At 37.0% G+C, this 13,694-nt stretch overlaps 1 protein-coding gene across 4 annotated transcripts in view; it reads right to left on the bottom strand.

Moving 5' to 3' along the window:
• Positions 1-13,694, bottom strand: part of LOC128690944 (uncharacterized) — a 78,699-nt gene that overhangs the window by 50,574 nt on the left and 14,431 nt on the right. For all 4 annotated transcript variants that reach the window (XM_053779737.2, XM_053779736.2, XM_070088398.1 and 1 more), the window contains exons 4-7: positions 10,977-11,105; positions 8,572-8,753; positions 6,752-6,944; positions 1,608-1,782 (exon numbers count right to left, since the gene is read on the bottom strand). In XM_053779737.2, the coding sequence (XP_053635712.2) occupies positions 1,608-1,782; positions 6,752-6,944; positions 8,572-8,753; positions 10,977-11,105 (679 nt within the window). The remainder of the gene's footprint in view (positions 1-1,607; positions 1,783-6,751; positions 6,945-8,571; positions 8,754-10,976; positions 11,106-13,694) is intronic.

Raw genomic sequence — 13,694 nt, 5'->3', positions numbered from 1 at the left:
TAATAAAAATAAATAATATTTTACAGATACCTAAACAAGTCAAATGTTTTGAAATTTTGCCCGTTTGTTAATTATTGATGTTTTCTAAATGCATGTGATCACACAAACACAATTTGTAAGAAAGGAAAGAATAACTTTAATATTCAAGTTCTCATAGAGATTCTTACAACTAGTTTAATGCCAGAGATAATACGTACTGTGGATATTTTGCCTTGGGGCACTCTGAATACCATTAACTCTTTGAGGGTCCGTACCGTAGTTCTACGCAATGTCCAATGGGTCCAAGAATTTTCAAAATTTTTTGTTATTTTTTCTTATGAAATGACAGAGAATCTTTTTCTGAAGGTAATAAAACAAAAAGTACGAGATTTGATGGAAAATTGATGAAATTACGCTATTGCAAATTTTGCTGCATCAGTGATATTTATGCATCAGCAATTTTGTCCAGTTTGGCTCCTATTTTAGGCCAATTACATTATTCCAGTTGACCAAATTCTTAGCTATTTTGCTAGTATCACTTCTATTTTTATCAACTGTGCACAAGAAACTGCCCATCGTCTATTTCAACTACTCAATAAAGTGATCAGAAATTGGTAATTTGGCCAATTTCACACAAAGTTCAAACTATTCCAATTTCAAAATAGGGTCCAGAGTAAACAATGCAGACATTCCTGGCACTAAAATAACATTTCTTCTGTTTATTAATTACATTTCCAGGCTTCACAGGTGAATTTCATTTTTATTTTTTATTCACATAAAAGAATTTTATCCACATCAAAAAATAGGAAATTTACTGTTATGCAATATTGTAATTGTATAAATAATATCAGTGCATTCATGAACGTATATCTGACCCACCAGTTGACGTGTATTGGATGCATGGAGTGATTTGTTTACTCTAGAACAATGGCAAAAATCAAACATTTCTGCTACTTTGAACTCAATTTCAAGCAATTTTCAGTACTAAAACCAATCAAAATTATCTCTATTTCTGTAATATATCTTCCATTCTCATCTTGGTCTCATTTGAATGAGACCAAGAAACCGCGAATACAACTGTAAAAACCATACGAAAATACACCGCAAAGTCACTGTTTTAATCCAAAAACACAATCACAGTTTTTTCTTCTCATTATGCACTGCGTGCTGCAGGATTTATTTTATATGGTGCACACTTACCAGATGGATGCATTCTCTCATATCTAGGCCCAAATTTACCACTCACAGCTTATCTGAGTGAGCTGAGCTTGGACTCTGGCTTCAAAGCTGTAGAACTACGGGACGGACCCTCAAAGGGTTAAGCATTAAAGTTATTATAAAAGATTTCGTGTCATCCTCTAATAAAAAGCATTTATTACAAAAATAATGCTTAAGTAGCCCATGATCAAAAGTAACACTGAACAAATTTCCAGTTTTGTATTTTTGTAATATATAATTATATTCCCTCCTAATATGAAGAGCAATGGCCTTGGAACTTCAAGAATCAACATGGGTATGAAGACATAAAGCCAAAACTATAGTATTGTATAGAATACTGAGGCACAGAGAAAAGAAATAAGGAACAGTACAGTACATTCAGAATTTGGGTTTCTCTATTAAAAACTTACGTTCAATTGGGCACTGAAAGTTTCTAACCCCTGTGTGGATGAGCAAATGGCCTTTAAGATGCTCAGACCGAAGAAAGGATTTTTGACAGATGGGGCAGGTAAACTTCCGATCATTGGTGTGTTTTCGCTGATGTCGACTTAATTTACTTGCACTTTGGAAAGACCAGTTACAACCCTGAAATGATAAATTAGCACTTGAAGCTGATGTCTTTATTTACTCCCACTGCTTCTTAGGAACTCTCTAAAAAAATAAAAAAAACACACATTATACGTACTCTTATTTAAATCATCTTTCAGATCTGACGACTGCGAGGACACACCATAGAAACGTGCTAAAAAGTGGTGCTTTTCATATTTTAGTTTTTTGCATTGATCTTGGTTTGGCTTAATTGTTAAAATGAACAAATATACTGCATATACATACATTTAAAAATATATTGTTGAAAGTACTGTACTTACAAGGTGAAAGGTATGTTTAACAGAGAATAAGCCTGGGCTTTTTTTTTATTTTTTTTTTTAGCATGTACTACATACATCTTTCCATACATTAGGAAAGTGGTAGAAAAGAACATATTTCCCAGGTATTTATTAGTAAAACCAAATTTTGAAAGCCCAATTGCACCAATTTAAATATTTGCCAGAGTTCACTATATTTACTTGATGCTAATGGCTTTCGCTAAAAATAGAAAACACGAGAAGATTAGGGCAGAAAAGCAGATGCTAGACTAAATGAACAAATAATGCTTATAACGAGTGCTATGGAATAAAAGTCTTCCAAGACCAAATTCAGCACTAACAAGCTTTCTTGTTAGTGCTGAATGAAAAGGAAAAATACAAAACATTTTCGTCATTCCTTGACTCTCTATGGTGATATTAACTATAATAGCGTGGAGTGCTGTGCCTGCCAATAATTATTCTGTACTGTAATGTAAGGCATACAGCTGTAATCATATTGAATATATGTGAAAGTGCCTTAGCAGAAAGCTGATGATAACCTTTACATAGAGGAATGTTTCTGCTAATTACAGTGGAACCTTGGTTTTTGTGATTAATCCGTTCAAATAAGTCTGAAGAAAACCAAAGCATACGAAAACTGAAGCAATATTTCCCCATAAGAAAAAATGTAAATCCAATTAATCCGTTCCAGACACGCAAAAATATTAACAAAAAATACATTTTATAGAGAATAACTATAGTTTTCTAGTAACTCCTCCTGTATACATTAATAAAATTAAAAAAAGAAACTTTTGTTTTTCTTTTTGGGCCACCCTGCTTCGGTGGGATGTGGCCAGTTTGTTGAAAGAAGAACTATAGTTTTGCATACAGAAAACAATGAAAAATAAATATAAATGACTAATGAAATGGATAAATGAACATTTAACATCACTTTTACCTTTATTGAAGACTCTCATTAGCGTATTGAAGACGGCGAGGAGGAAAGAGAGAGGAGAGGTTATTGTTTGGAAGGGAAATCCTAGTCCATAAGGAATTCAGGTATCAAGGCCCTATCCAGGGTTACTTCCCTTCTTTGTCTTTTACTGGCACTAGGATCAGCTTGAGAGTCACTGGACCCCTGTCGCACAAAAATTCTGTGCAGAGAGGTCTGTTTCTGGCGTCTCTTAATTTAAGATTTGCCTAAAATGGGACAAGGCATTATTACTGAATATGTTGCAGACATGGCTTGCAACAGCTTTGTTAGGGTGATATTTTGCCACAAAACTTTGCAACTCACTCCATTTTGCACACATGTCCTTAATCACTGAAGAAGGCACATTCTCCCCTCTCTCTTCTTCCTCCTCTGAAGCAATTTCCTCAGCTGCCATCTGTTGCTGTTCCAGTTGAAGGTCTTGCAGCTCTTCAGTGGTTAGCTCTTCCCTGTGGTCGTTCACCAACTCTTCCATATCCTGGCCACTCACATCCAACCCCATGGACTTCCTCAAAGACAATAGATTCCACAACAGGTGTGGAGTCGTCAGGGTCAGCCTCAAACCCTTCAAAATTCTTCTCAAGGACACATTCTGGCCACAATTTTCTCCAAGCAGAGTTCATCTTCCTGGAAGTCACTCCCTGCCAAGCCTTATCTAAAAGGCTTATGTAACTGAGGATACTGAAGTGATTACTCCAGAACTCTCTCTTGGTCAGTTCAGTGTCCGAGGTCACTTCAAAGCACCTCTGAAACAGCACTTTCGTGTATAGCTTTTTGAAGTTTGAAATGACCTGCTAGTCCATGGGTTGGATGAGAGGAGTGGTATTACGGGGCAAGAACCTCACTCTGATGAAACTAAACTCCTCCAACAATTGGTCTGCCAAGTCTGGAGGATGAGCAGGAGCTTTGTGCATTACCAGGAGGCACTTGAGTGGCAAATGATTTTCAAGGAGGTATTTCTTCACATTCGAGCAAAACACTTCATTGACCCACTCAATGAAAATTTGCCTCATGACCCATGCCTTATTGTTAAGCCTTCAACATCACACACAATTTATTCTTGATGACATTGTTTTTCTTAAACACTCGGGGATTTTCAGAGTGATACACCAATAAAGGCTTCACTTTGAAATCCCCACTAGTGTTACCACAGAACAAAATTATCCTATCCTTCATAAGCTTGTGTCCTGGCAGTACTTTTTCCTTCTGCGTGATGTAGGTCCTCTTTGGCATTTTCTTCCAAAAGAGGCCTGTTTCGTCACAAATGAAGACTTGTTGGGGGAGGAATTCTTCAGCCTCTACATACTCCTTGAATTCATCAATGAATTCTTTGGCCCCACGTTTGTCCGAACTTGCAACCTTGCCATGCCTTACCACACTGTGTATGCCAGTTCGCTTCTTGAACTTGTCGAACCAGCCTCTGCTGGCCTTAAATTCACTAACAGCAGCACCCGTTCGGGGCATTTTCTTTGCGAGATCAGCATTCAACTGCCTTGCGTTTTTGCAAATTATCGCCTCCAAAACACTATCTCCACTAATTGCTTTTCGTTGATCCACACCAACAACAACTTCTCAACATCTTTGATTGTTTGCGATCTCTGTTTCATTAGCACATTTACCCCTTTTAAAACATCAGCTTCCTTGATTTCTTTTTTCTTTGCCAGGATGGAGCTGATCGTTGATGAGAACTTCCCGTAAATCCTGGTGAGATCTGCCATGCATACGCCACTTTTGTACTTTGCTACGAGTTCTTTCTTGAATTCTGTTGTTATTCTCACCTTCTTTATCAAAGGGCTGGCACTTGGAACTTTCTTTGGCCCCATAGTGGCTTATTTAGCATTCACACTCAATAAAGCACAAAAAATAATAGATTTTTACGAAATGTTTTGGATGAATGCATGGGGTGATCATCACTCAACAAGAAACAAAGGCAGACTGAGTCACGAACGCATGGGATGCTTTGTGTGGGCGCTTGAGTGGCTGAGTCACGTGGGCAGGTGGACGAGTTTGGTACGGACCATTTTCAACTCTATGAAAACTGAGCAAATGTATAAAAACTGGGACAAAATTTTGACGAAAAAAAGTTGTCGAAAACTGAATCCCACGAAAACTAGGGCATACGAAAACCGAGGTTCCACTGTATAATGCTGTGATTCAACTTTGTTCTAGTGCATTTTTTATATTAATTTGTAACCTAACCAATCTCTCCTCTTATATTAGCCATTGTTGCACACACAGTAGCTAAGTGCCTTTGACACAAAAGCTTAATGTATAAAGTTTGTTAGCATTGATTTTTGAGTGTCTGGTAATGCCAGTGTCCTCTGAAAATGTAGTCAGAAACAAATCAGTTGAGCTCAGTATTCAATCCTTATTGCCTTTCAGGCATTTATGTTGACTGAACCAAGGGGTGAGAGGTAGTAGGGTTGATGCAATGATATAAATAATTTTTAGACAATGGCAGTTCAAAGTAATTAGGCTTTTGTAATATTTTTGAGACAAATCTTTTTGTTTTAGAACCTTGCAAGTGCCTAATAAGCTGCACACCATTTTTAATGTTTAACACTATGTACACTAGTTTCTTAAGATGTCAGACATGTTTCAAGGTGTTTTATACTATATATTCCACTTGGAATATATAGTTAATGTTGCAGTTTAAAAATTGTAGTGTAAAGCACCCTTCTGGCAAGACAGTGATGGAGTGAATGATGGTGAAAGTTTTTCTTTTTCGGGCCACCCTGCCTTGGTGGGAATCGGCCAGTGTGATAATAAAAAAAAAAATATTCCACTTGGAATATACAGTATAAATTAGAGCAAGTAATTTTTTTTATTTCTTTACCGTTTTGATCTTCTAACACTATGTACAAGGAATACTTAAATATAACAGTTTCATCAAGGTGCAATACTTTTAAAAATATAACAAGTCAATGACACTGTTTGACTATATAGGGTTATCTTAGATTAAATTATTGTTACATACTGAGGCTTGAGGGTATATCCTGGGTTATATAAACAATGAAACTTCTGTGTCCATAACACCTGTGTGCCTTCAATACCACTGTAAAACATGTTTTATAAGGAAATTTTATGATACTACAGTTGTTTCATGCAGTATTATTTATAGAAACGTGGAAATAAGTCACACTGTTTAACTAAATTGGGTTATGCTAGATTCAATCAACACTACATAGTTTTTGGGTGAATTCCACTATATCATGAAATTGTAACAAATCCAGAACGAATAAGGCATCTTCCTGGGAGTTCCACACCCTGTTTGCTGATAGGGAAGCTGGTGATGGAACAACAGGTCCTAGCTTCAGTTTACAAATTCTAGTTAGGCAGTGTTACCAATGATGCACCACATGGTTCCATCTGGTCTTCTATTTTTCAAATGCTTGAATAGGTTGTAGGAGATCCAAACAGTTGTGCTGAGGTAAAAAATACTGGCAAATGGCAAGCATGAAGGCATGAAAAATTGTGCACACTAGTATGTCAAACACAGTCCTCACCTGTGTACTAGCATGTTGGACAAAGTTGAGAGGTTAAGCAATTCACTAAAAAGAAAAATATGTACCATGATTGTTATGTCCTTAGCTACCCTTAATTAAAACTAAAACTTATTGCATAACCTAATACAGTACTGATAAAAAGAAGACAACTATAAATGTTTAAGATTTAAGGATACTTTAGGGATGTGAACATAAAGATCATAGCAACTGACCTCAAATGTGCACACAAAAGGTCTCTGACCTGTGTGCACTCTCATGTGAGCTTTAAGTCTGCAAGGTTTGTCAAACTTTTTCCCACAGCCTGTCCACTGGCAACGCAACTCCTCTTCTTTGTGGTGACTACGCATATGAGATGTTAATGAGTTAGGAGTGAAGTAAGATTTGCTGCAACCATCTACACCACACCTGTGTAATTATTAGCAGGATTAATCAGTCATAAAATTATAATAATTTTCTATTCAAAGGGCACTACATATACAAATAAATTAAAAATGATTAAAATACAGGTGAATAATATTGCATGGGGTCAGTATACTGGTGTAAAGTGTAACAGTTTTAGTGATCACAGATAAAGAATTTTGGTCCAGGAGCACGGGAAAACAGGCATGATTAATATTTGTGGTTATAATGGTAGGGTTATTATTGAAAGAATTAGAGGTAAGACAGAGAGTAGGATTGCGGATGAGCAAGGAGGCTTTAGAGTGGGTAGGGGATGTGTAGATCAAGAGTTTTTATGAGGATAGTGAGGCTCAGGTTAGGGTGTGTGGAAGAGAGGGAGATTACTTCCCAGTAAAAGTAGGTCTTAGACAAGGATGTGTGGTGCGTTGAGATATATGTGGAGACAAAAAAGGTTATCAATGGAGGAAAAGAAGGGAATGTATGGAAGTATAGTGGTACCAACACTCTTATATGGTTGTGAAGCTTGGGTTGTAAATGTTGCAGCGAGGAGGCGGTTGGAGGCAGTGGAGACGTCCTGTCTAAGGGCAATGTGTGGTGTAAATATTATGCAGAAAATTCGAAGTGTGGAAATTAGGAGGTGTGGCGTTAATAAAAGTATTAGTCAGAGGGCTGAAGAGGGGTTGTTGAGGTGGTTTGGTCATTTAGAGAGAATGGATCAAAGTAGAATGACATAGAGAGCTTATAAATCTGTAGGGGAGGGAAGGTGGGTTAGGGGTTGTCCTTGAAAAGGTTGGAGGGAGGGGGGGTAAGGGAGGTTTTGTGGGCGAGGGGCTTGGACTTCCAGCAAGTGTGCATGAGTGTGTTAGATAGGAGTGAATGGAGACAAATGGTTTTTGAAACCTGACGAGCGGTGGGGGTGTGAGCAGGGTAATATTTAGTGAAGGGATTCAGGAAAACCGTTTACGTATTCTTATATAGCCGGACTTGAGTTCTGGAAATGGGAAGTACAATGCCTGCACTTTAAAGGAGGGGTTTGGGATATTGGCAGTTTGGAGGGATGTGTAATAGGATGGTATACGTATATATAATTGGGGCCCTGATATTATATTCTATATGGAGTTTATTATATTATTTCATGTCACTTTTTATACTGTATCTTTATATATGCTTCTAAACTGTTGTATCTGGGTGCCTCTGCAAAAACAATGATTATGTATGAGTGAGGTGAGAGTGTTAAATGATGATGAAAGTATTTTAGTTTTTGGGATTTTCTTTCTTTTTGGGTCACCCTGCCTAGGTGGGAGACAGCCGACTTGTTGAAAAAAAAAAAAAAAATCTCCATGGGGAAGTGGAACAGAATTCTTCCATAAGCCATATGTGTTGTAAGAGGTGACTAAAATAACAGGAAGGGGCTATTAACCCCTTCTCCTGTATATTACTAAAAGTAAAATGAGAAACTTGTTTTTTTCTTTTGGGCCACCCTGCCTTGGTGGGATACAGCTGGCATGTTGAAAGAAAGAATAAGAAAACAAAACATAATATAAATACTTTATGTGAATGTGATGATTCATATAGTACAAGCAAGTTGAATTAACTGGGTATAATAAATAAAGCAAAAATGATGTTTACTTACTTATAAGGAGCTTCAACATCTTTGTGAGTTTTCATGTGTACTTCCAACTCCCGCCTGGTATGGAAAGCTTGAGTACATTCTGGCAGTGAGCACATCCAGCACTTTGGACGCTGGTGCAAACGAAGATGTGTGTTGAGGTTATAAACTGTAGTGAATCGCCGGTTGCAGTTAGATTCTGAGCACTAAGAAAGAGAAAAACAGAATTTAGGTAATGAGCATCAGCTTTATACCTGTAAGTCCTCTTCTATTCTGCTACTAAGAAAAATAACTGAATGATATAAAGACAAGGTTACTTAAATGAATAAATTAATAACAGTTTAGCTTGGATGGGAACACTATATACGTGTACTGGAGAAGTATAAAGACTGCATAAATGATTGGGTGGTACTGAAGCTTGTCTAAAAATATAAAATGATATGACTGGGTATGCTTTGCAAGTCTCAGGAGTTTATGCTAAACAATGGAAAGAGGATAAAGACAAATAGAACCCCCTCCCTCATCAGCATCTAGCATTTACGAAAAAACAATTTACTTCACAGAAAAGGATTACTAATGAGGAAGGTTTCCTGATAGCACATGTGAAATTGAAAATGTTAGAAGGATCATGCTCAGAAAAAAACTTCTACATAAAAGCTCATTTAACATCCACCCCCTTTATGTAAGGTTCTCAGGAGTAAAAAATCAACCGAGACAAAAAAAAAAAAAAAAAAAAGTTTTGTATACGAGAAAGAAAAGCAGTCAGCAAGGAACTTATGCTACTTCAAATCATCCCCATCCTTTCTTCAGAGTCGTTCCCACCTCCAGGACTCATATCTGGCTAACTGGTTTTATATGTTTTATTGATCATCAATAACAAAATACCTAAAACCAGTTAACATAAAGTAAGTCACAGAGCCATCTCATTCTATATATATTTCCAATGCACATACATATGTTGTGTATCTTTATACATATATACTTCTAAACTGTTGTATTCTGAGCACCTCTGCAAAAACAGTGATTATGTGTGAGTGAGGTGAAAGTGTTGAATGATGATGAAAGTATTTTCTTTTTGGGGATTTTCTTTCTTTTCGGGTCACCCAGCCTCAGTGGGAGACGGCCGACTTGTTAAAAACAAAAATGAAAACTCATGTGTAACAGTTAGGTATCTTTATGCTGAAATGTTTTACCTATACAGTAGGCTTCATCAGCTGAATACTAGGGTGGAAAATATGGAGACAGTAGAAGCAGTGGAGAGATAATGATGATGTGATCAGTCCATCAACCTTGAAGCAGCAATCTGAGATGGTCAGTCCCTCAGCCTAGAGATATGTCCAACTTCACAGTTGAAACTGTCCAGACTGAATATTGTATACTGTGTATGAATTTAAAGCTTCTTGAAAAGCTATAACAGAACAGACCAATAAAAAAAAATGATATGTCTCTTGATATCCTCACTTGTGATTGAATATAAAAAATCATTTCAAGCAAAACCAGCCCTAATCACATCAGTTCTGGATGCAAGACATGCCAACAAACTTAAAAAAAAAAACACTATACTCAGAGCAAACCTTTAAATACACACAACATTTTACTAAGTTGATAAGGCTTTATAAAATATATCAGCTTTTCTCATTTCTCTTGTCAAATTATATGTAAACAGTGATTATGTGTGAGGTGAAAGTGTTGAATGATGCTGAAAGTATTTTTGGGGGGATTTTCTTTCTTTTTGGGTCACCCTGCCTCGGTGGGAGACGACCGACTTGTTAAAAAAAAAAAAAAAAATCTAATTCTTTAAACCAAAAGTATATTATTTTCTCTCTCCATTACTTATAATCACTATTATTCCAAGCTTTATAATATTGACCCTATTATACTTTTAATATGAAGTCTGCTACAGTCAATACTAGTTTTTTAAATTCATTAGTCATCTCCCATCAAGGCAGGATGACCCAGAAATACAATACATTCACTCACTCATTCAATAGCTGTTTTGCTAGAAGTGTGCAGACATCACAGTTCAAATGACCCTCTTAACTGCAACATCCTCACCCTTCCTTCAGAGAGCAGAAACTGTACTTCCCACCTTCACAAGTCAAAGTCAAGCTAATAGGTTTCCTTTAACCCCTTCATAAATGTTATCTTGCGAACACCAACAGCATGTCAAACCATAAAAGCTAATACTGTACTGTTATTATTATTATTAATGTTAGTATTGTTATTTGAAAACATTATATTACAGAAGATTCAATTCTGTCCAAAATGCTTTTCACACAATATCATGAACTGCAATCTATTTAATTAGATGTGATAATTTCTTTAAAACAAATAACCTGCATTATTAATCTTTAGGATAGTAATGACTGGTCACTGAAGTACTGTATTTGTTAACTGTTTACTATAAAATGCTTTAATGTACAACTTACCACATAATCCCTCCTCTTCAAGTGTGTTTCAATGTGTCGTTTAAGCTTGTACCATGTGTAAAAGGCCCAGTCACAGTTTTCATAACTACATTTATATGGTCGGATTCCATTGTGGCTCAGCAAATGAACCTTCAAGGAAAAACATCCAAAGCATTTAAATAAGTACAAAATTTGAAGTTAGAACATTTAAAATTCATGCACAAAATAAATATCTATTGTAGGTAACCGTATCCAAACATGCACCTAATACATCCACAACTCTTCAATGGAGTTTTATGGGAGAAAAAGACTTACATAGTTTACAGAGGTTTATTTTGGATATAGTTTGCTCATTTGCAATTACAGTGGACCCCCACCTTACGATATTAATCCGTTCCTGAGAGCCCATCATAAGCCGAAATTATCGTTAGCTGAATTAATTTTCCCCATAAGAAATAATGGAAATCAAATTAATCCGTTCCTGACACCCAAAGTATGAAAAAAAAAATTTTACCACATGAAATATTAATTTTAATACACACAAACTGAAGAAGACATGCACTATGAATAGAATACATGACACTTAACTTTAATGAAGATCTGGTGATGACTGATGGGATGGGAGGAGGGGAGAGTGTGAAAGTTATTGTTTAGAAGGGGAATCCCCTTCCATTAGGACTTGAGGTAGCAAGTCCTTTTCCGGGGTTACTTCCCTTCTTTTAATGCCACTAGGACCAGCTTGAGTCACTGGACCTCTATCACACAACAAATCTGTCCATAGAGCTCTGTACCTCCCGTTCCTTTAACCCTTTGAGGGTTTCAGCTGTACTAGTACGGCTTACGACCCAGGGTTTTTGACGTACTAGAACGCCTAAATTCTAGCGCCCTCAAATCTGGTGAGAGAAAGCTGGTAGGCCTACATATGAAAGAATGGGTCTATGTGGTCAGTGTGCGCAGTATAAAAAAAAATCCTGCAGCACACAGTGCGTAATGAGAAAAAAAAAAAAACTTTGACCATGTTTTTGGAATAAAACAGCGACTTTGCACTGTATTTTCGTATGGTATTTACTGTTGTATTCTACTTTTCTTGGTCTCATTTTATAGAATGGAAGACATATTACAAAAATTGAGATGATTTTGATTGATTTTACAATGAAAAATACCTTGAACTTGAGCGCAAAGTAGCAGATATGTTCGATTTTTATCAAAGTTCAAAAGCAAACAAATCATGCCAAGCGTCCAATACACGTCAACTGGTAAGTCTAATATTCTTTCACAAGTACGCTGATATTATTTATACCATTTCTACACTAATGCAGCAGTCTGCATAACAGTAAATCTTCTATTTTTTTGTAATAATAAAAATTCAAAATGGAAAGCAAAAGAAATATAAGAGGAGCCTGGGGATGTGACTAACGAACAGAGAACTTGTTATTTTAGTGCCAGAAATGTCTTTCTTGTTTATTCTGGACCCTATTCGGAAATCGGCATCTTTTGAAATTTGTGTGAAATTGGCAAAATTGCTAAATTCTGACCATTTTATTGGATAGTTGAAATTGGTAAATGGGTGGTTTCTTGTACTCATTCGATAGAAAAAATGGAGTTATAGCGAAATAGTTATGAAGTTTGTCGACTAGTACATTGGAATTGGCCGAAAATAGGGCTCAAAGTGGGCAAAATCGCCGATGCGTAAACATCATCAAGAACGCTAACTTCACGAGAGCATAATTCCGTAAGTTTTCCATCAAATTTCATACTTTTGGTGTCATTATGATCGGGAAATGATTCTCTATCTTTTCATAAGAAAAAATAATTTTTTTCTTTTTTTTTTTTTTTGAAATTTGGCCGACCCTGAGAACAAGTTTCGTAGAGGGCCTGTCGACCCTCAAAGGGTTAAGACTTTCCTAAAATGGACCATTGTACAGGTTGCCAACATGGCTTGTAGTAGCTGTGTCAGGGTGATTTTCATCTGTAAATGTTTGCAGTTCAACCCACTTTGCACACATTTCCTTAATCTTTGAAGTAGGCAACTTCCTCAATTTCTCTCTCCCCTCCTCTGAAGCAGTTTCCTCAGGTCTGGCCTCTTGCTGTTGAAGATGATCTTGCAGCTCATCAGTGGTTAGTTCTTCATTGTCCTCCTCCACCACCTCTTCCACATCCTCTCCACTAACCTCCAACCTCAAGGACTTCCACAATGGATTCCACAACTGGCAAACGCTTCTCAGGGTTAGCCTCAAACCCTTCAAAATCCCTTTCTTCTACACATTGTGGCCACAGTTTCTTCCAAGCAGAGTTCAAGGTCCTCTTAGTCACTCCCTCCCAAGCCTTACCTATAAGGTTTAAAAACAGAGGATACTAAAGTGATCCTTCCAAAACTCTCTTAGAGTCAATCGAGTGTCTGAGGTCACTTCAAAGCACTTTTGAAACATAGCTTTTGTGTAGAGTTTTTTGAAGTTTGAAATGACCTGCTGGTCCATGGGCTGCAGGAGAGGAGTGGTATTAGGAGGTAAAAACTTGACCTTAATGAAGCTCATGTCCCCAGAAAGTTGCTCTGCCAAGTCTGAAGGATGACCAGGAGCACTGTCTAATACCAGGAGGCACTTAAGGTCCAATTTCTTTTCCATTAGGTAATTTTTCAGAGTGGGGGCAAATGCATGGTGTAACCAGTCATAGAAAAAGTCCCTAGTGACCCATGCCTTCCTGTTTGCCCTCCACAGCACACACAAATTAGCCTTAAGG

This window comes from Cherax quadricarinatus, chromosome 24 (assembly GCF_038502225.1).
Source record: "Cherax quadricarinatus isolate ZL_2023a chromosome 24, ASM3850222v1, whole genome shotgun sequence".
In the NCBI taxonomy this organism is placed as follows: domain Eukaryota; kingdom Metazoa; phylum Arthropoda; class Malacostraca; order Decapoda; family Parastacidae; genus Cherax; species Cherax quadricarinatus.
The sequence above is the reverse complement of the archived record's forward strand: the minus strand, read 5'-3'. Positions and strand labels throughout refer to the sequence as shown.